Genomic DNA, 24467 nt, shown 5'->3' with positions numbered 1-24467 from the left:
CTCTTGAAGAGCAGATATTGAATCAGGAGAGACTTGGGTGCTTAAAATGTAACACTAAATACCTTGCCCTGCTGCTAAAAATATAGATATTTCAGAAAAATGCCTCCTTAAGCAAATATGGCAATGGCAAGACACTGGGAACTGTGAATACCAGAACTGGACATGAATGGGGTCTGAGACTCCATTCAGGATTTATTGCACTGCTGTCTGCTCAGACAAAGTGGCCCTAGGAAACGTGGAACAAGCACTATAGACACTGACTGGTCAATGACTGAAACTAAGATATATACCTCATTTGTCAATTATAAAAGCCCCCACTCCTCCTATTGTCTCCATAACACGCAGGTGCTCGTCTTAGAGACCTAAGGAGGAGATTATTTCTGCCTTAATTAATGGAGGGATGGCTAAGTGTATACAGTTTATGAGTGAGTCGTTGGTACATGGAAGTTTTAAGAAGCTAAATATCAGTTTGGACAGTGTGCGGCATTCCCATAATCCTTGAAATGTTCCTACAATGACTGAAACATAGTGGACAATAAAGCCACGGGGGCTTTAGTCAAAGACAATTTGTAAGCGAAGTGAAATTACTGAAGTTGTTATGGGTCTTAATCTTGGAGTAACAGCATAATATTCAGGACAAGATATGTTGCGATTGTACTACTTAATATCGAGGATAGGAATATTGTGGCAAAAGAATATCATCGACAAAATATTGACAACCAAAATATCAAAAGGTAAGTGCATATAGAGTTAGAAAGACTTACTATTCCTAAATTCCTAACTCCACATCTATGTACCTTGAAGATATATGTATTACCTACTGGTGGTCGCCAGTAGGTAGTCATGGTTAGGACCATGTTTCCATAGGAAAAGCGTTTTTTGACTTGCCTATAGCTTTGGCGCCGGTTGACACATCTTCACGAAATTTTCCCAAAAAAGTGTCCTGTGATTCTTATTGCGCATGGAAAGTTTCAGGGAGATCAGTCAAGCAGGAAAAGGCAGAAAGGTAGCTATTGGTCCAGAAAGAACCATTTTTGTTATCTGATGTAAATCCATTCAGTAGCTTTTGAGAATTCTTTTTTTTTTCAATATATAGGGACACGGATCTTCCAAGGATCCGACATCCCTGTGCTGAAATATGATTTACCCAGGAAGTGTTGGCAGCCATCTTGGGACTCTGTTTCAGCCAAGTCCCACAAAAAAAGTTTTTAAAAAAGAGAAGGGGACAGGGTAGGAATACCCTCACCCCTATGCCTCTTGGAGTAGGGGAGGGGGAGGGGTGGTCCCGCAAGGACCCCGCCGGGGGCAAGAAAGCATGTTTTTATATTTTTCGGCTGGATTTGTGATGGATACGCGGCTCCCGCTGACTATTTTGAAATAAAGAAGCATTAGATCCTGCACTTTTCTACTATTTAGCCCGCGGGTAGGCCAGGTCCCGGGGGCACGCAGGAATAATAAAAGGAGGGAGCGCATGGGGGCCCCCTCCTGATGCTATTTTAAACCTCGGTGGACTACCATCTCCCCAGGGCTGTTTTAATATAATGGAGGGGGCAGCACGGACCCTCTCCTTGGCTCTTTTGAGCCCAGAGGACACCCACTTATCCGGGGCTGTTTTCAGCTTGGAGGGGACCATACAGACCCTCCTCCTGGGGTGGGTTCAAGCCCTGGGTACCACCACCTCCCTGGGTCTAAATTAAAACCAATAAGGGAGCATGCGGACCCCCCAGGCTCCGAGGCCCACTACCTTCCCGGGGCCTAATATGTAAATAAAACTGGGAGAAGGCTGTGCGGTCCCAATCCTAGGCCATATAAGGCCCTGAGGACCACCACCTCCCCGGGGGCCGGCCCGTGCTCACAGAAGGAAGGGGCCGTGTAGCCCCCCCACTTGGAGTCAATAGTGGGGACCACCACCCCCCCAGGGCTGGCCCGTGCTCACAGGAGGGGGGGTGCACAGACCCACCCCCACTTGGAGTGAATAGTGGCCCTGGAGACCGCCACCCCCCAAGGCCGGTTCCTGATATGTCCTGGGGTGCCCACCCTTGGGATATAGCTGTTTGCTTTGACAGCACCTGCCAAGACAGAGGAAATATTCCGCTTCCAGCAGGCGAGAGCTGACAAAATGCTCTTGCTTGCTGGAAGCAGAGGTTTCGTCTGTTTCTCTGCCCGAGGTGGCAGGAAACAGACAAAAGGATTGCTCCTGCATTCCCACAGCCACTCACTCACCCATACACCCACTTACACACCTATAGAGCCACTCAGACACCTACTCACACAGATACACAGTCACACAGCCACTCACATAGTATATGTTAAAAATAGTTTTGTTTGTGTTACTAGTACAAAAAGTATAGTAATTAAACTTTTGTAGTATCTTAGTATATATGTTGAACACTCAGAAACTTTTATAAAACACTCACACTCACCGGATGATATAATCAGTAATGTCATTTGGGATATCATCATTTGAGATATCATCAGTGATATCACTGACCATGTCAGGAGTGATGTAATATGCGGGGTCATGCCCTTTATGGTGCTGTTTTTCACCATTCAATTTCTTTTCTTTTTTCATCCTTTTCGCACACTGTTCCCATACTCTCACAGTTTTTGGTGGTGGCTCCGTGGAAAAGTTTCTCAGATGAAAACTGATGTCAGTGCGCCGGGAGGGGCTTATATGACTCCGCTGACATCACATCTGTGGACGACGTCAGGGTGGAGCCGTGCGACGCTGCCTCCGGCACGCAGAGGTGCAGCTGCAGAAAGTTTTCCGGATCCAGTCTGACGACTGGGGATATTCTAAGTTAAGGAATCTGCGGCTATATATATATAGAAATTAAATCCCCAAACAGCAGCTTCCAATTCAATAAAACACACACATTTTGTTATCAAATATCAGCTTTTCAGTCTGCACAAACAAACTTGATTCCTTAATGCAAATGTTGAAAAGTTTAATAAGAATGCTAACTTTTCTTTTTTTGCAAACACGTTTGGTGCCCAAACATCAGTTTGCCACACACACATAGATTCTGCTCTTTATGCACATACATCATCTCATGTGAAGAATGCCTGCAAAATACCAAGAATTACCACACTGAGGGGGCAACTATCCATTGTGCTCCTGGGTGGTGTGGTGCAAGGATACCAAAGCCAGAAACCCGATTCTCTTATGAAGCCCTATCACTGGAATAACTCTCTTTCAGCAGACTCCCCTTTGTGTACCAAAGCAACCAACAGTGTCAGAAGGCCAGTGAAATGATGAACAGTGCACTACACAAAAATGTGTAAGATAACAAATGTTATTAGTCAGTGAATCAAAAGCAAACTATTAACATACTACTCACACAAAAATGTAGCTAACCCAGTGTCGACTGACTGTCAAAAAAAGTAAAGGACTCAAGGTGTGATGGCAGCCAAAAGATTTTTGCCCTGATCCTTGATTTGTTCAGCGAGATTGAGGATCCACAGAGCGGGGAAAAGAGATGGGGCTCTCACCGACCATATCCTGGACATAAGTCACAAGGTTGGACCAGTATGGTGATTACCTTAGTTATGTCAATGACTCTGCAAGGTACACTTACATACGTTGAACCTCCCCTTTGTTCTGAAGGAGATGAAAACCAGGCCCATCAAGAGCCTCCCTGGCCCCATCCTTGGTGATTGCCCCATCAGGATTGACAACCCCCTTCGAAGGCACAACTTAGAGAGATAACTCCGGGCCGAACCCCGCGAGATCTACGAAAAACACAGCAAACTACTAGTGGAGGCCTAGATCAAAAAATGCTGCCGCAACTGGACGGGCCTCGATGGAACTGCTGCCTTGGCGATAAGACACCAGCGTGCAATCCAGAATAGGTGCTATACTGTGCCTGGGCTGATAGGCCCTCCTCAAAACAGAAGAAATACGCCTGGGAAGATCGCCAGGGCTGTGCGATATTTGGTGAACCACAGGGTTAAAAAGCCAAGATAAAAGAAAGGCCTGCCTATAAATGCCAACGCTCACGAAGTAAGAGCCATTGGTGCAGAGACTGGAAGGAACAATCCAGACGGCATCTTTCGGTCAGCCGCAGTCCAGATCAATACCCCAATACACAACCGATCACACTCTTCCCTAATGGCAAGAGACAAGGAACCGAAGCCACAAATACAAGGGAACATGGACAAATATGCAAAAGTGCTGGCCGTTCCCCCAGAGACAGTGGGGGGGACGGTGGATGTGCCTGATAATGCAATCCTTTGGCAGGCAATACAATCCTCCAGAGGAGTATTGGAAGCAAAAGAAATGGACGAAATCTGCTCTGACGGCAACCTACTGAGACAAGACCTAGGCAACATATCAGAAAAAGTCACATTAGCAAAACAACGCATATCGGAGGTCGAAGATACAACTCACACCCTGCGCAAGGAGGTTACTTGTCTTTCATTCTCCATGAAGGAAATCCCCTGGAAAGTAGATGATGCAGAAAATCGTACGCATAGAAACAACCTACGATTCATAGGTTTCTGGAGGCCATTGAGGGATCTGACGAGCAAACCTTTCTACATAAATAGCTCAAAGACTCTCTTCCGAAGTCACAGTTCTCGTCCTGTTTTGTGATTGAACTGACTCATAAAATGCCGGGCCTGAAACCACCGGCGGGTCCCCCCCACAACCACTAATTGCCCGTTTCCTGAACTACAAAGACCGGGACCTTGTACTCCACGAGATGCAGCAGATAGGGGAGATCCGACTTGCCAACATCAAAAATAATAGTGTTTCCAGACTACTCTTGAGAGGTCCAGAAACAAAGGAGAACTTTCGATTCGGTCAAAGAAAAACTATAAAACCTTCATATTCAATACATGCTACTTTTTGTGGTGAATTTAAATGTCATTTTCAAAAGCAAAACATTATTTTTTCAGACACCAGAGGAGACATGGAGTTGGATAGAAGAACCTCCCTCCATGCGGCAACAAAGTGATCCGGCAGAATATCCGGCAGTGCTTCACATGCCAGACATCAAAACCCGGTCACAAAGGCTGAAACTGAAGCGTGGCCCAGGACGCACAGGCAAGCTACATAGAGGCACCCCTCTCACATCGGAGTGGATCACAGAAGAAGAAATCCATGCCTCGGATACAGATGAAGGTCAGCCACAAGTTAAAACTGGGAAGAACCTCTCTAAGACCCGACCGAGAACACAATCTACCCCTGACCCTACGGAACTGGAACTCTCGACCGGTTCTGAAAGTGAGCACCCTGTTTTGCAAAAGATCACCTGCATGGAGGAACAGGAACCAGGCAAAGCAGCAGAAGAAAACCCCCTGCAACTACTGCATGAAGAGAGCGAGGAAGGATGAAACACCCTGGGCCAGTCAGAGGCCGAAGAACAGTAAGACGGCACTGGGTGCCCCTTTTGGGACTCTCCTAATACATCAAAGAAGGGTCTAAAGGTCAAGTGTTTAGACACATCCCTAGTAAAGTTGTTGTTGTTCTTTTATTAGGGGGTTGGGGGTTACAGACCTCTCAGGCTTAACCTACGACAAAGTTGGCATGTTGGCAGTTCGGGGAAAGTGCATGGGCAGTGGGAGAGAGTGGCGTGGGAGGGAAGGCCAGCACCGCTTCCAAGAAACAGGAGAAAGGGCAGCTTAAGATGTATTATAGAGCAGCTAGACGTCAAGACCGCACACATGAAGACATATCCACACTTCAGGCAGCGCACAGACAGGAACCATAACAGACCCATCAGTTCAGACTCGTGATAAGGAGGGGTACTCCAATATGACATGGATTGTCAATGGCCTAGCCCACAAGATTAATAGAGGGCTGGTGACTATCTCAAGAGACTGAAACCAGATATAGTCCTCCTCCAGGAGACACCCCTCAGAGAAACCCACTGCGCCTTTCTTGGAAGGGGGACATACACAACACTGGCACATGTAGGATTCTCTACAGGCTCCAGGGGGGTGGCGATCCTCATTAAAAAGACACCACCCTTTCAGATACATAGAAAATGGGTGGATCCAAATAGTATATACACTTCAGAACTAGGGGATTGGGGGAGACAAGAACTCACTCCGATTAGTGTCTGAGCACCCCCAAGACTACAGTAACAGACCCTGGAAAAAGTAACAGGGATCCTAACGGGCTCTGAATCCTCTACATTTATAGTGGGAGGAGATTTCAATGACGTGGCGGATCCGTCTATGAATCGAACACACAGAAACCATGAGCAATGAGGAGACACACCCTCGGCCAGATTCATGCAAACGTTGGACCTAACCAACCTCTGGTGCCTACACCACCCCACAGAGCATGTGTACTCATATTTCTAGGGTGCCTATAAAGCCCTCTCCAGACTGGACTACCTTCTAGCCCCAGCTGGAGATATAGGGCCGGTGATCACGGTAGAATATTTGGCATGGGGCTTGTCCGAGCACACCCAGTTATGGCTCAAAATAGAAGGGCGCCTCCAAAAAACATACAATCAATGGAGACTCAACCCATGGAATTTCCGAGACGCAGATATCACCCAAGATAGTAAGAAAAACTCGGAACTATATTTCTGCGAAAATAAGGGCTCAGTGTCCTCCGCGGTGGTCCTCTGTGAGGCCTTCAACCCTGAACTATGAGACAGGGCACAAAATACAATAGCACAAAAAAAGAAGAAGAAACAGCAGGAGGTTGAAGCCTTGGAAAGTCAGGTCCTGGAGTTGGAAAGGGATATAGGCCTAGACACTGACCAACTCCTTCTACGTCAGATATCAGTTACACACAAGAAATATCTTGCCCTGGCCCGCCGAGAGGTAAAATCTCTGGCCGCACAATACCGCCTTTATGAGACTGGGGACAGGACGGAGAAGCTTTTAGCATGGTTGGGAAGGAAAGCGAGAGAAACTAGATGGGTGTCCGCCATACACAGGAGAGCTAGTATACTAACAGCAGCACAAGACATAGCAGACGCCTTTGCAGGGTACTACACAGATTTATATAAAGCCAGGACCTTGGCAGAAGGTCCCCAAATTTAAAAGTACTTCCAGTCGGTTGACCTCCCCTCCCTGTCCTCAAAAGACCGAGAGGCTCTTGAGAAAGAACTTACCCTAGAAGACGTAGTGATGGCAATAGGCAAACAAAAAACTGGGAAGACCCTAGGACCAAATGGAATACCGCCAAATTTTTCAAGGCAAATTCTAGCCTACTAAGTCCATACCTATTGCAAATGTACCTGGAAACACAAACAGAGGATATACTTCCCCCTAACCTCCAAATGGCCACAATAGTAGTTATTCTTAAAGCCAGGAAACCCCGGACAGAGTGTAGATCCTACCGGCCAATATCACTCCTAAATATAGAAACCAAAATACTTGCCACCATCCTAGCGATGAGACTGCTGTCAGTTATTACTTCTCTAATGCACGCAGATCAGTCAGGATCATGCCAGGAACATCGACAAGATTTAATCTGCATAGTCTATTGAACTGGTTATATAGGGTTAAAAATAGAACAGACCCCCACATTTTCCTAGCCTTAGATGCAGAAAAGGCTTTTGATGCAATACACTGGCCATTCATGCGACACACACTAAGGAAGTATGGCTTTGGTCTGGTATTTCTGGCTTGGATCAAATTATTATATACCTCACCGCAGGCAAAGGTACGGGTCAATGGTGCTATCTCAAAACCGTTCTCACTGGAACGGGGCACTAGACAGGGCTGCCCCCTATCACTCTTGATATTTGCTTTAATACTAGAACCACTAGCATGACTAGTCAGGGCCCACCCAGAAATAAGCGGATTTACCTAGGACACCGATTCAAGTCATGACGAAAGGATCTCTCTATAGATCGATGACATCCTCCTATATGTCACCAACCCCACTGTGACACTCCCACTCATACTACACATATTTGCGGAATATGGAAGGCATGTGGGATACAGAATTAACTGGAATAAAACCAATCTTTATCCAACTATGGACCTATCCACACCCGTGAATTCCCTTGCCAACTGCAAGTAAAACATGAGGGATTTCAATACTTAGGTATCTACATAACTACCAATAATACGTTGAGCCTCACCCGAAATATCCATAGGATCTTAACAGACTTCCATGAGGAGGTAGAACGATGGCTACCTCTGACTTTACTAGGTAGAGCAGCCATTTTAAAAAGATCACGCTTCCGAAAATACTGTAGGTTCTCCAAAATACCTATAACAAGATACCTGAAGATGTTTTTAGAACAATAAACGACGAGCTGCAAACGTTACTATGGGATGGGGCCAGCCGAGGGTTGCACTCCTAACACTCCAACGCAACCAATACAATGGTGGGATTGACCTCCCAGACATAAGATCATACTACTGCGCTGCACATTTGATAGCCATCAATGAGTGGGGACACTAACCAGGGGATCACCCAACATACGCACTTGAGAGGAGCCAATTTGAATCCCGCACTTAACTTTACTACATACATGGGGCAAGGGACTACAGCAACTCCTATCTGTGCCCCAGAAGTCAATAGAGGCCTGGAAAGGAGCTGAGAGACAAATAAAAATTGGATAAGAAAATTACAAAGGAGACCCCAATTTGGGAGGGCACACGCCTACCAGAACTAGGGAAACTGAGGGGGTTTTGGCCCTGGGATGCAATCTGTTCATCCATGCTGGGAGACCTCCTTGAGGGTCACTGATTTCCTTCAGCTCCCTACAATGGAAATCCAGTTAATTGATAACCAGGGATATCAATACCTGCAATGATATCATCCCTGGAGGGCTAAGAGGGTTGACATGTCCAACATACCCGACTATGCATCACTTGAGGAATGACTCCGTATTGGAGAAATACCTGATAAAGCTGTCTCATGGATATATATAAAACCCTAATGAATAATATCCCAGATAATCTAAAGGGTCTTAGGGCGCAAAGGGAAGACACCCTGGGAGACCTAGAAGACGTAGACTGGAAGGCGGCTTTAATGTACCCAATGGAGATAGTTAGTAAATTGCAACTACGGTTGATACAATTTAAAAGCTTACACAGGACATACTTTGACAGACACCGCCTCTATAGAATTGGGTGGGCGGCATCCCCGGATTGTCTGCGGTGCAGCAGGAAAGTAGGGAGTTACATACACACCCTGTGGGAATGCCCCCAGATACAAAAATACTGGGCCAAGATATTTGAGGAACTACAGCTGCCCAGAGATGCCACATACGCTCTATTAGGTATACCCTCAGACATAGAAGTTCCCAGACATACCCTTACTTTCGGTGACTTAGGACTACTAGTAGCCAAAAGGGATATAGCGAAATACTGAGGCCCCCAAACATTCCAACGATGGCAGAATGGAGGTCGGGGAAGAACCTCTATATGGGGGAGGGAAAAGTGACATGAAGCAAGATGGTGCCCAAATAAATTTTCCAAGATCTGGGGCTCCTGGCTACGAAACTATGGACTGAAAATGTGTGACGAGTCAGGCAACTTCCATCCGTCATTAGTAAACTGAATAAGGAAAGAGGAAAGCCTGTACATACAGGGGGTTGCAATGTTGATATATAAACAACAAAGTATCATTAGAAGTGAGTCATGTGAATATTAACCTGGCATTGTATGTTTTATAACTTGCCAGTGTGTGTTGGCAAATATATGATGTTTTACAGTAGCTCTGTACACTATGTAGTTTCAAAAGTGTTAAACAAAAATATATTTTTTGAAACCATTATGTAGCGGAAGTGCAGATTGTGAAACTTCACCATAGCGAATTTAACTAGGCCTTAATTTGAAATGCATTTTTTTGCCTTGCATGTACTCTCCTCTGCATATGTGGATTCAAGGCTTCAGTAGCTAGAGAAAGGATGAATGTGTATTAGAGATAGTGAGGCGTGAGAAGAAAATCTTGGCAGAGACGTGACAAGCTAATAATCTGAAGAAGCTTCCCATTTATCTCGTATCAGTAATGGTGTACTACCCAAGGTATTGTAAATGTCTAGAAAATCTGAAGATTTTGCCACAGAGCAATGTGAAGTGCAACTCCATTGGTCCCCAGAGGGGAGGTGTGAAGATCGAATGACGAGAATGTATCTGTATGCTTTAATTAATGTATACACTGTTAAGAGTTTACGGCAGACCCCTTTGAACTCTGAGAGGTACAAATTTCTCTGCTTGAATATGCCTCCTCACAACGCATTCCTTTTCCTGGCAGGCTATTACAAAGCGGTCGTTACTAACGCATACCATTACACCGCAAGCCATAACAACGACTTGCACTAGAGGGGGTGCTGGATGTTGGAATAGTATAATTTACTATTCCAACTCCAGTCTGTGCAACAGTAGGGAAGGTGTTGGATTTTAAATCCAACAACTTCTGACCCCTCCGCAAGTCCTTGTTATGATTCGCGGGGTAATGGTATGCGTTGTTACAAAGCAGTCGTCGTAACGACTGCGCTGTAATAGCCTGCGGGGAAAAGGATTTGTGGCAAACGATGTTTACTTTCTCTGCTTACCCTATTCGCACGAGTGTGAAGCTATATGCTAAGCACTCGTTCCCTTTGAGAAGATCTTTACTGAAATCTTCCCCATACTAACACCTTACTACTTTGTTAATGTTACCTTCTTGCTTGTTAAATTTCTCTGAGATTTTCAATTCTGAACCATCCTCAATCTAAACTTGGAGTCCTGGTTAGAAGGCTTTAAGCTTTATGCATGCTGACAAGGAGAGTTTGAGTTTCTTTAAGGAACATAAACTTCTGGTTTTTGCCATTTGTACTTATGTGGCTATGTTGTGCCAAGTCTGATGCTACCAAACTGAATTTACATCTTTGACTAATGTTCCAATTCAAATTCTGTATCTAAGCTGATGCTTAATTTGCATTGATTATTAATGTATGATAAACTCACCGAATCCTGGTCCTTATTGTGTTGTCAAATAAGCTACACAAACTTTTAATTGTTTTATTGACTGCTAACTCCTTTGCCTCTCAGTCAACCACAAAGGTCTATTGGATAGAAATGGTAACGGTGTTCTAACACACCAGCAAACTCCTTCATCCATCTCCTGCATGTTCCATGAGCTCCCACAAGTCTCCTTTTTCTTCTCAAAATCTTTAAGATGAGTTAGTGCTGTAGTGACCAGTAAGAGATTCTTCTCTCTTTGGTCTTTTGATAATCCAGTGAGCACATCCCACTCTAACAATATATTTATGTCTTTACAAGATTCCGAAATGGTCTCAGTCAGTTCCTCCTTGCAGCAGCCATCCTAAGAACTAGCCCCAACTTCTGAGGACATGTTACTCATCACAATGTGTTCTTCCACTATAAAAAAAACAGGTGCCAAAGCACAGCGACCACGACATCCAGGAAAACATTGTAAGACGTGAACTGCGCCAGGGTAATTTCCAGTTGCATGGATCATGCTGCTAAGTATGATGACGGATAGATTCCATGGTGAATGCAAGAAAGTGCTCTTTAAAAACTAGGGACCATTAGACAGTTGTTTCTGTCTCCCACTTATTTGTATTCTTTCCTGTAGAAATGGGGTGTGAGGCGTGTCACTTCCTGTGGGATGGAGTGATTTGTGTCACCCCTTAAAGCAACATCAAATATGGCCTCCTTTGACAAAACATATGTTTATGGTTACAGCAAAGACTCAATAGGAAAGGACAGAATGGGTGCCAGGAAGACCAGCGATGCTAGCTCTTTTATTCTCATACATCCATTCTTAATGCGTTAGAAAGGAAGCGCAGAACAAAAAACAAACATCTGATACTTATTTTCTACTTTTTAACATGAGTTTTACGCAGATATATCAGAACTATAACTTAGAAATTACGAAAAAATACAATAATTTTATAATAAACGCCTAATTATATGGTCTGGCACATTATTCACATTATCGCCCAGTCCTTCACATGCACCACCTGTGCAATCATTGAGCTTTAGTAGGAGTTTTCTGGCCCTTTCAAGACTTGAGACCTGTACAGCGGCCTTTTAAAGTGTCTCCATATGACAAGTATGGGACGAACAAGAAATGCAGCACAAGCCACGGCCAGCAGCACAGCTGAAAAGGGAAAAAAATGAGATAAATGTCAATTGATGAAATAATACAGTCCATGAATCAATCAATCAACATTCTAGAAAAAACACAAATGCTTTTCTTCACGTTCTTGGTCAGCAACTGAGAGAACAAACCAGTCTTGGCAAAGAACTGAGGACGGAGTTGCGGCAGTGACTTACCATATATAGGGCACATCGGGCGCTACTACTAGCACTAAAAACAAGCCCTAGAGATAGGGGGGAGGTAGCCAACTTACCAAAGGCATATAAACTAGCAATTGAAGGGCGCAAGAAGTTAATTAAAAAGGAGGCTTAGAATACTAATACCGACTGTGTTATTCGAGACGATGCTTGGCTTCACCATTTTGAAGAGGTTTACGGTGTTGGTGGAATGAGTAACCGGGGCCCCCCCGAAATATAGTACCCATTGCCCCCAATAAATTTTAATCGGGGGGAGGTCGAAAGAGCAATTAAAGAGACATTAAAAAATAAAGCCCCGGGTCCAGACGGCGTCCCCGCTGACTTATATATGAATTCACCAACCTTTTGGGCAAATATCTTAACTAATGTTTTTAATGCATCTGTTTGCAACCCTTTTCCAGCCTCTTGGTCCACCTCGGTCATAGTCCCGATTTTTAAAAAAGGACAGCGCATGGACCCCTCTTGTTATAGGCCCATTTCCATGCTTGACTCCGCCGTTAAAATCTTGGGCAGAGTCCTTCTATTTAGACTCAGGGAAAATGTGGAGAGGCTAGGGGTGCTCTCTAATTTACAATATGGCTTTCGAGAAAAAAGGGGTACCATGGACCAATGCTTAAACTTACATCTTCTAATAAGCAAGTATACGGTGGCAAAGGATGGGTCCTTATTTATGGCATTCATGGACCTATCTTCGGCCTTTGACATGGTGAACAGGGCCAAGCTTTGGAGGATCCTACACGATATTGGCATTGATCCTCCACTGATTAACTTCTTAGCGGCCCTACATGAAAAGCTTTCTGCCACCATTAGGGTAAATCAAGAGGGAAGATGCACTAGACACTTTAGTTCAGAGAGGGGGGATAGACAAGGTTGTATTTTGGCCCCCCTCCTTTTTACTATTTATATAAACACCTTGGATAGCTCTCTGGGCACCACTGGGGCAGACCTTCCGCGTGTAGGAGCTTTATCAATCCCTGTTCTCCTATACGCGGATGATGCTGTCTTACTGGCTCGCACGGGAGTGGGCTTGCAAAGGATGCTGGATTCTTTTGCCTCTTTTATGGACCAGCTTGACTTGAAGGTGAATATTAATAAATCTCATGCCATGGTCGTGGGTAGAAGTAGCCGCAGCTGTAAACTAAAAACTTTTTATTGCAAGGGGGCGGAGGTGTCAAGGGTACGTACCTTCCCATACCTAGGCGTCCTTTTTGATCATAAGGGCTCTTGGGGCCCACAAATTAAGCTAAAAAGTATTTCGATGGCAAGGTCCACTAGTGCTCTTTTGGGCTTTTCAAAAAGGTTGGGGGCGAGACCCATGGAGGCACTGATAAAAGTATACAACGCTAAATGTATGTCCATTGTCTTGTATGGCACCCCGTTGTGGGGCCACATAGCCCAACTCCAAATTCAAAGAGTTGAAAATAGGTTCCTGAGATCCCTCCTGTCTGTCCCTCAATCCACCCCCACATTTAGCACTCACACAGAGGTGGGGATTGGATATGTTACGGACAAGTTAAGGGTGGCCCCCCTGGTTTGTTGGGCAAAAACATGGTTAAACAAGGAAATCACGTTGAACCATGCCATTCTTACAGATGTTATTGCTATGGAAAATGCTAAAAGGATCCCCTGGGTTGAGTACGTGAGAAAGGCTTTTGCTGATTTAGGACGCCCAGAGCTTTTTACCTCCCCGGAGAACATTGTTAAGAAGGACGTTCATTGGATCAGGGCTACTTTTCTAGAAGAGGCAAGGCTGACCCGGGAGGAGTTGGAGCTTAAAAAACCAGTTGTGAGACAGAACTATGTTCTAGTCACCTCGCCCTCCCTGGAGCCATATTTACAGCTTGTAACCAAACCTTTTCATAGATTTTTACTGACCAGGTTCAGATTCAACTTAATCCACTATTCTCTGGGCAGTTACCCTGTGTGGGCCAAACCTGAATGTAGTATGCCCTGCAGGTGTGACAATTTCTCAACCCAAGATACCCTGCATTTTATTATGTTTTGTAGTTTTTATTCTGAAATGAGGGAAAAAATTTTGCTCCCACTTTTAAAAGAGAAAGGTTTCACTCAAGTCAGACCAGCCCTAATACATTTACAGATGCTGAGTTGTACCCGTGACATTTTCTACGTGGCCAGCTTTCTGGTGGCAGCTATGAGGCTCAAGAACAAAAAACTGCCTCTCTCTGGGGAGCTTGATTGCTAATTTGCACAATTGGGGTTTTAGAGTTTCTCCCAACCTGCATTTTGTGGCTCCGTATGAACTTGCTTTTTGCACATGGAATGTCTTCCTACCTTTTTAATAATTCCTCTTATCATTGTTTTTATTACATTTGTTTTAACAAAAGTTTTATACACATTTTTTAATGAGTTGTATTTGTCTGTCTGTAATTTTATGTGATGCCCATTGCTTTTATGATTTTAATTAATCGAAATAAAGTGCTTTGACTGACTGACTGATATGCCATACTGTACGTCTTGAGACAAAATATTGACAGAATTGAAACTATGACTTTTAATATCAGCATTGAATGATTGCTGCTGTGGGTATTTTAGGCTGTTTCTAGCCCAAACGGGAAATGAAAATTTTTAAAACAACGAAAGTGCATGCAAAAAAGGAAACAAGAATCTTGGCAGCACTTTCTAACTGCCAGGTCATTGTATAAATATAATAACAATTTCAAAAATGGTACACGGGGAGAGAGGCAGGAAGCGGGCTGAGATAAATCTAGGAGAGTGAAATGACAGCACACCTGGGGGGAGTGGAAGAGGGAGACTTTAGGCAGGTAAAAAGCAAATAAACACATTAACTCGAATGGAACATTCAATACTAAAAAAAAAGTCGCCTCCATCATGCATTGGACCGACACACCTCTTTCACTCAGAACATCAAGAACAAAATGCTAATCAGCAAGACAGACATAAGCATAGGGAGTACAACTATCAAATCTTGGGCAGTCTACTAAGATAGTCAACTGAGTCGCCCAATCATGATCAAGGGTCTGCACGAAGCCCATTCTAAGTATAGATTATGTGTTGGAAACAACAGGTCGGCCTACATACGGTTAAATCTATCTGCAGCCAAGACCTAAAAACAAAGCATGTGTATCTACATTTTGTTTCCATAACAAATGAACGTTTATTGCCAGCAGTTTCTCCTGGGGCTGAATCCTATCAGTCACTAAAACATTATGTGAAATAACAATATAACTGGAAGGAACCTGTTCTAAAACTATGCTTTTAGAAATGCACAATCAATTCTGAAATAGGAAGTTTTAGAAAATGCATGCAGGGCAAACAAAGAAAAACTTAAAAAACATATTCATCAACACAATAAGGAAATTACATCGCCTTCCCTAGTGGACGCATAGCTCCTATTGATCAAGCTCAGACTAAAACTGAGATCTGTCAAGGTATCCGAAGAGGCTAAGTTATCTACTAGTAGTTGGTCCTAATCACATAATGATCAGCCTATAAGAAACACTAACCTTAACCTAACTACATTTAATGGTTCTCCTTTTTTAGACAGGAACACTAACAAAGTCCAAGGAAAACACAAGAAAACGCTCACTTTCAGCCACAGAGACAAGAGTACGTATAAGCTGGCAGGCAGCGATATTGGCAATGGTAACAACATCAAGGCTCCAATCATGAACTTTCCTAGTACGATACTAAACACTGTCACCAAGGGGCTCATTTATGAGCTTTTGCAACACTGTTACACCGCCGTCACTTTTTTGTGCCCTACTGGTGGTGTAAAAAATGCGCCTCATTGTGCCCTATTTACAAAGTGACGCATCTAGCTAGATGCGTCACTTTGTAAACCCCTGTGCCACATTATACCTGCGCCAGGTATAATGTATGCAGGGTAGGCATTCCCCCGCATAAAAGCCTCGTAGAAGTGGTGCATTGAAGTCTATAAGATTTCAGTGCACCACTTCTAGGATGCCATAGCGTCAAATCCTAACGCCTTTCTCCTGGCAGGCGTAGGGTGATGCAGTGCATTAAGGATAAGCCTCGCCGACTCATTAGTGGAGTTGCTTCATGCTTGCAACACAACTCCAGCAATGCATGACTTTTGTGCCGACAGACACGTCAGGATTCCTGACATATCTGTTTTCCCATGGAGCGACGTACATTCAATAAGGCACATCCATCGGGCGCAGTGAAAACTGTTGCATCACTGTTTTGTCACAGCGTTGCAACGGTTTTAATAAATGAAGCCTCAAATGTGATTTGCCCGAACAAAACTATTTTATTTATTCCTGGTTGGTGGAGCTAGTCACATAGGGCCATATGTATGAAAATGCCCATTTGCGATTCTCAAATAACGATTTTTTGTGAATCGCTATTTGAGAATCGCAAAACCCTATGTATGTAGGATTTGCAATAAATGTTGTGAATCCTACATGTTCCTTAATTGCGAATCGCAAATTGCGATTCGCAATTAAGGCATACCTCCCCATTAATTCCTATGAATAGGGATGAATGGGAAGACATTGTCAATTTGCGACTCCCAATTAGAGATTCGCAAATTGGGAATGCAATTTCAGGGGTGCTAGGGTGTCAAAAGGACCCTGTTGCACCCCTGAAATGAGCATGGGTGCAGATTTGGCGTACATACATGCCCTAAGGGCATGTATGTGAGTCACATGGCACTTTGAAAAATGCATGAAAGTGCATTTTTCAAAGAAATCACAAATTATCACCAACTTGAGGTTGGTGGTAATTTGCGATTCCTTAAGTCAAAATTGCACTTTTTCTGTGCTTTTTACATTGCATTTAAGGAATCTCAATTTGCGATTCCTTAAATGCAATAGCAAAATAGAGTATCGCAAAATTTGAGATTCCTTATTTTGCGAGGGGTGGTTTGTGTCATACATATGACACTGCTGTTTTGCGATCGCAAACGCCGAAATTCTGCGATTTCAGTGTTTGCGATCGCAAAATTGCCTTCATACATATGGCCCTATATTTGTAAAATGTGCTTAAAGTGATTTTTGGTAAATTTGGATACGATAGCCAAGAAAATTGAAAATATCTTCACTTTCCAAGTAACTTATATCCTCCTTTGGAATAGCGGGTCTGAAAGCGGCCTTACATGACATTAGGAAACTGAGAAATAAACACTAACAGTACATCGCCGTATTACAAAAGACAAACAGCATCTGTGAAAACTGGGTATGCACCTACACCAACTAAGTCTCAATTTGTATCTATCAAAGAGTATGTGTGGCGGGTTCTAAACCCTCAGTATCCTGATGCTGTAGAGACTGCTGAGGCATTTTGGTGTTTCTTCGAAAGAATGGGAGACACCTTGAATTCAATGCAGATTTATTGATATAACCACAATTTGTTAACCTTTATTTTCAAACAAAAATTCATAATTATGCTTCCTGGTCATAATTTGTAAAGTATCATTATATTTTATTTTTAAAAATAGCCAACTGCAAATATTTCACAATAACATATTACATTGCTCCAAGGGCAATCAACAACTGTTTCGTACAGAATTGACTTTATCAAGGCAGGGCCTTTAGCGTGAACAATCATTGATTACCTGTGAAGTAAACGTTGGGTAGTGCAAGAAGACAAAAAGAGGGAACTTGCATGTTTTATTTGAAAAGAAATCTTGAGTAATTTTGTTGTGAGATATCAATAAATCTGTAACTAACAGTATGTTGAGTGACATCTTTCTTTCTGAAACTAAACTGCTCATTAGCCTTAGTCACCTGTGTGATTCTCTGATGATCTTATGCTCTTGTGCTTCTACCCCGTGGCCTCTGTGTGGCGCTTTCCCCCCCACCCACTCTAACACCTGCCGTCCTTTTTTTTTCTAATTGGGGCTTTCACGCAAAAAATAGCTTACTGTTTTTTTTTTACCGATACAAGTGGCATTTGTCATCTTGGATTGGTAAATACAAAACTAAAGGAAATGGTGCACGCTGCATTGTGCTATTATACATTTTTGACGATGCTGCATAGTGTCCCAACGCTGGGCAGCACTGCCACAAGTGATTGACAAAGGCAACGCCTACTGGCTTTGTTAATGCTTGTTTTGAATAGTCCTGTATACAGGACAGTGCCAAACAAAACTGCTCCCTAAAGGCCATAACAATCTATCAATTCTTTTGCAGTAATGGATTAATTTGGGATCAATTCTTTTACAGGATCTTTGTCTAAAATACTGTGACAGTTTTTGAAATCCATGGCAAAAGAAAATATGTAAAACACACTACATCCACAACTGCAAAGCTGGAAGGTCACCTCTTTCATCTTGCAAAACAGCTTGCATTTATCCTAGATATCCAAGCCCCTATATTTTACCACCTCATAGACTGGATTACCTGAGGGACTTAGTATTTACATTGACCAGTAGAGATGCAAGGTCATAAACAAAGACAACTCCTCGTGAACCTGCTTCTTTCTGGCTCCATCTGCCAACTGACCACGTTTGGAAGCTTGCAACGTACCCTCAAACCACAAGAGTCAGTGGCAGAGTAGAAGGGCTCAGAGTAGGCTCTCTTGCTGCTCAAGTGACCAGTCAGCCACGTGTATAGGGGAATGCTCGATGCGGAGCTGTAGTCCAAGATGGTAACCACTGACTTATAGATTGTAAACTAAATATTTCCCTCATCCTGTGTCTTGATGCCACCCTGTTCTGCCATTACTCGCTGGACCAAAACACTGCTGTGCCAAAGCACTAGCCAGTTTTGCAAACCAATGATACAGCCTTAAGGGTGATTGGGCACTTATTCTAACTAGACACTTTACGTTGGCAGTCCACAAAGCTTATTTACCCCTTCCGGCAAGATATAAGAATTTAGAGACGGCCAACTCTGTTCACAAGGCTCCTTCCCTCTTCTTTACGGCTACCTTATTTTCTCCATCTTCTTCATTTCTTCTACACTGCCCACCTCAGCATTTTGATGCAACCATAGAGTGTCATAGCATATTATTTAAGCAATAAATAATTTTACTCTCCGATGGGTTTATCCAATTCATCCTTGGTTGCTGCGTGTTGCATCAGCCAAACTTTTAACCCGAAGGGAGCAGCACCCCTTGATACCTACCAAGCAATCGGACACCAAGGTGATAATGGCAGAATTGCAGGTAGACTAAGCAAACAAGCAAATTAAGTAATACCATCAATTTTAAGAAAGTGGAAGGTTTTAGGTGACTCTGGGGAAAACAAACATATAGCCCTCATATTTATGGGGCTCAAGGGAACATTTGCTCCTCCCAGTAAACATTTTATTTTGCTCTCTCTTTATTTGTGTACATTGAATGGGAGGTTCCTATTGGTGTCAGACTCAGCCTACTCCTCCTCCAGACCCCGCACAACTTACTTCCACATGCTGGGTGGAGATCTCAATATGCCTTCACGATTTGTTTGGAACTTATCACTGAAGAGGAACTTTACAGTAAGTGCAATTTCAGTTTCTACAAGACTCTCGGGAATAAATAAAGAGCACACATACATCTTAACAATGATCATAGATCAAGGGTAAGTTGCACCTAATTTGTTGGCCAGCGAGGCTCAATAATGGTATCCATAAAGAACTGAAGAAATCGACTCACTGAAGTACTGTAATAAAATGAAACAACATATATTGTAGACTAATAATCAAAGCCCATTTCCTCTCAATTTCAGAAATAAGCTACATCAAGCATAGTTTCTCTAATGAACCGACCACTGCAGAAGTTTTCCTGATCCATCATCATCACAAGAATGACATTTACACTTATTTGGAACTTTTACTGCTTCCACCAAAAAACAAAAACGACCAACATGACCATTAATTTTAATAAAAAATTATTTGTACCTAAAAAGATGTTGTTGCGTTCTGGATCTGATGATACAAAGTGATTGTTAAGGCTTCCAGATAATGAGACAATTACCACTGGATATATAGTGAGGGTGTAACACACATACTCGTCGAAGACAAAGTTTTCAAGAATAAACCTTCGATGGGAAACAATTTAACAGGAAACAACAAATTAAAATACGGCAACCAGTGACAAGATGCAAAAAAACTTACATTGGCTCAAATAGGAAGTAACATCACTGGTGTATGACTCAGTTTTCTTTTCAAACACAGACAGACACATCAAGATGGAGCATGGCTATTGTTAAATGAAATGCATAACCCAAAATTGATCTATCACTTGTTTTCAACATGATGCCATCTTTTTACCAAAAATTCTAAATCATAGACAGCTGTTGGAGAAGCAACAACGAAAGCAAAAACAAGCAGCAGCTTTTTCCTAGACGTTTTAACGAAACTGACGAGCACTATCAACATGTTTTTCGATTACCTGAATTCTTTTAACCAATATTGTTCAATTGGTTCTTCATTTTCTTCCACCATAGTGTCTTTCCACGTTTCGCATCACATTCTGTACTAAGGGTCACAATCCTTAAACAACAGGGAAGTATTGCAGTTGTTTCTGCCATTTATACATATCACAAGCTTTCGTCACAAACATCCATTGTTCACTGTGCATGAAGCACTATAGTTCAGGTGCTACAAAATGGTACTTCACCTACACATAAATGGCGAACAACCTTAGGAGTAGAATCACAGGCGTGTTCTCTTACCTTCATAAACAAGACAGGTCCATGAGAACAGGGGAAGGGTAAGAGCTGCTCCCTCTTTGAAAAGTAGAATGCAAGAAATGAGGAGTTTAAATGCATATGTGTTAACTCAGAGCAGGGACACCTTGGCTAGAATCTGTGCTACTTATAGCTTAGACATGCACTGGAAGTAGTTTGGTTTATGAACTAAATTAAAGTAAAAAGGTCTGCCACAAAGCATGAGTAATCACTTAAAAGTTGCCCAACGATCAGTCTTCCTGTTAATTTTGCAAGCAATTGATTTGATATATCTGGAGAGCTGCAAGTAAATGTATCGATTAGAGAGGAGGCTGAAGTAATGACCAGGAGACTTAATAAAGATGTAGATTTCTTCTTTATTTGGCAACCCCGAGCGAGGCCCAGGCAAGCAGCAATGTCACCAGCTCCAATGCATCTCCCTAACATTCAAACACACATTAATAAGTACTGAGAACACTCTAAGTGTTCTGATTCTTAATTCCACAGAACCAGGACAATTCTTCCAAAGAGAAATACAAAAAAAACAATACTACACATCCCCCTTCTTACAGAAAAAAGAGAAGAAAATTGGAGAAAAAAAACTGTAAAAAAACTGGTGAGACTGCACAAGATAAAATGGAAATTGTGAATCATAGTCTTCAAGTCACTTCAGTTTCACAATGGTTTTACTGAAGGTGCTAATTTTCTTTCCGCTAAACTCACCTTGCCCAGAGCCAAGGCACAGCTCAGAGCAAGCTTCATTCCTCAGATCATCTCCACTCTGAACACAAATATTGGAATCAACAGGATTGGAAGAAGACAAACTCTCAGTGTGGACATTAATCCACCAATAGTTCTGCTCGTTGTTGAGCATAATTCAACATGTGACAAGGAACATTCTTAACTAAAGATAAATGATTCACATGGCATACACTGCCATCAGTTAATCTCACTGTGTTGTTCATGACCGTGACAATTTGTACAGGGGCACTAAATTTGCTTTTACCTTTAGCTACCTTTCTATTGGATTTTACACAAAACCATTGACCAACAGTCAACTTTACATCACAGACACCATGTTTCATTTCAAAGGTTTTTTTGTCCTTAAGTTGAGAAGTTAAAATACAACTCCTGATCTTTTTTGTATCTTATTCCACTTGTTTGCTTCTATTCATCCAACATGGGTTGATCTTAGAGTGAGGAATACGGCCTCTCATAACACCAAAGGGACTCTCACCTTTGGCATTGTGACTAGTAACCCTGTAGGTTCATAGCATTTTCTTAAGTTCACAATCAATATTTTTCCTGCTTTGATTAGTCATTTGCAACACATCCTTAATAACGCGGTTGATCCTTTCCACGGCACCATTTCCCCTAGGATGATAGAGAGCAGTGCATCTATGTGAAATCCCTACCACCTCAAGTAATTCCTTCATTTCAACACACTTAAATTGGACACCATTATCTGTAAGAATGGTTTTAGGGAAACCTTCACACAGAAATACACTGTCCAGGAATTTAATGACACAACTAGTGTCAACTTTATTGACAACTTTAAGTTCAATCCACCTTGAAAACAAATCCACTTACACGAGAATATACCTCTGAGACTCATCAGACCAAACAATGGGACCTATAATACCCAATGCTTCATCATACCAGGGAAGAGAAGTGCAACCTAAAGAGCTTAAAGGAGGGTTGAGGGTTTTCTGAGATTTATCAGAATCCTCACATTCCATGCACGATCGCACAAACCTCTCTGTTTCAATATCAATTTTAGGCCACCAATAGAATGATTTGATGTTTTTCTTAGAACATGTTATACCAATGTGACCTTCATGATAAAGAATAACTAATTTTACTCCTTAAGTTGCGTGGAGGAATAATCTTGTCCCCTATCTTAACAAACAAACCATCAACTCCTAGTTCATTTTTAACTTCCCATAACGCTTTTAACTCACCAAGCAGTTTGGATTTAATACAACCCCAACCACATTGAATTTTGGTCCTGACAAGGTTAAGAGTTTCATCCTCCTTTTGAGCTTTTTCCCACTGTTCTTTTTGTAAGCCTTTTTCATTGTCTTTCGAAAAAATACTCACAACACACACATCATTCCAAGGACTGGCATCCACTTCCCTCAGAGGGAGAGACATTCTAATAAACAAATCAGCAGTGACGTTCTTTTTCCCCGGAACATATTTAACATCATAAATAAAATCTTGTAGGCGCATGGAAAGTCTGGCAATTCTTGCAGATGCCCTAGATAAACCATCAGTAGTAAGCAATTTAGCTAAAGGCTTATGATCAGTTTGAACAGTAAACCTCCTTCCGCAAAAGAACTACCGAAAATGTTCTGAGCCCATACGCAGGCCAGTGTCTCTCTTTCAATAACGGAGTATTATTGTTCCGTGGGGGAAAGTGACCTAGAGGCGAACGCTATGACAATTTCTGCGCCACATCATCAATTTGAGTGAGGACACAGCCCAAACCCTTACCACTCACATCAGTAGCGATAAAGGTTGTGGCAGAGGGATTAAAAGCTTGTAACTTAGAAGCTTCGCTGATGGCCCCCTAATATCAAGAAAAGCATTTTGACTTAAGTTAGTCCATTCAAATTTGAACTTGTTCTTTAATAAAGAACGCATTTCATAGGTTCGTTCAGAAAAATTTTCAACAAATTTAGAGTTCATTTCTGCCAAGCCCAGAAATGAGCATAGCTCATCTTTGTTCTTGGGAGAAGGAGCTTTGTTGATTGCTTCTACAAGTTTCTCCTTGGGTTTGATACCTTTCTCGCTAATTTCATATGCCAGGTAAGTGGCTTTTTTTTCAGCAAACTTACATTTACTAATTTCAGCAGCTAAACCTTTCATACAAAGAATGTTGAGTACTTTCCTTAAAATTTCATCGTGATGCTGTTTAGTTTTACCCATAATCAAGATGTCATCTTAAAAATGTCACCTCTTTTAAGTCACTGAAAAGTTCAAACATAAGCCTTTGGAAGAAGGCTGCTGCAGATGCTAAACCAAATGGCATACGTTTGGATTGGAAGCATCCAAAGGGTGTGCAACAGGCTGTAAGATGTTTACTTTTTTATCCAATACAACCTGGTGATAAGCAGCAGACATGTTTAAAGTGGAGAACCATTTGTCATTTCTAGTTAAAGTTAACATTTCGTCAATGCGTGGGAGAGGAAACTGATCCACGATGATGTTATCATTGAGACCTCTCAAATTCACACACAGATGCACCTTGCCATTGGCATGTCTGCCTACAACTAATGGAGATACCCATTCAGAGGCTTCTATGGGCTCTATGATACTAGAATACTGCAATTTATTTAATTCTGACTTAACTTCATCTCTAACAATGAAGGGAATGCTGCGTGCTTTGTGAATTTTAGGTGGGGCTTCCTGTTTTAACCTAATAACATGAGCGAAACCCTTCAATTTTTCGATTTTGCCATTGCGGACAGTTGGAAATTCATGTAAGACCCACTTATTAGTGTTTTCTCTGGACTGCTGGGATCTAGGATAATCTCAAGTTTTTTCTGATCCTTCCAGACCAAAACTGAGGGTCCCTCTTTAGCCCCGTACAACTTACATAATGCATGTCTACCCTTGAATCTGAAAACAAGTTGCCTAA

The 24467-nt window shown here is 42.5% G+C and overlaps 1 protein-coding gene across 1 annotated transcript in view; it reads right to left on the bottom strand.

Moving 5' to 3' along the window:
- Positions 1 to 11902: 11902 nt before the first annotated feature.
- LOC146829223 (uncharacterized) overlaps positions 11903 to 24467 on the bottom strand; it is a 58795-nt gene continuing 46230 nt past the window's right edge. The window contains exons 6-7 of the mRNA XM_085606450.1: positions 20055 to 20194; positions 11903 to 12034 (exon numbers count right to left, since the gene is read on the bottom strand). Coding sequence (XP_085462576.1) covers positions 11913 to 12034; positions 20055 to 20194 — 262 coding nt within the window. The 3' untranslated portion in view covers positions 11903 to 11912. The remainder of the gene's footprint in view (positions 12035 to 20054; positions 20195 to 24467) is intronic.

Source organism: Triturus cristatus, chromosome 5_2, assembly GCF_964204655.1.
Source record: "Triturus cristatus chromosome 5_2, aTriCri1.1, whole genome shotgun sequence".
NCBI lineage: Eukaryota > Metazoa > Chordata > Amphibia > Caudata > Salamandridae > Triturus > Triturus cristatus.
Note: the sequence above shows the minus strand (reverse complement) of the source record. Positions and strands in the feature narration are given on the sequence as shown.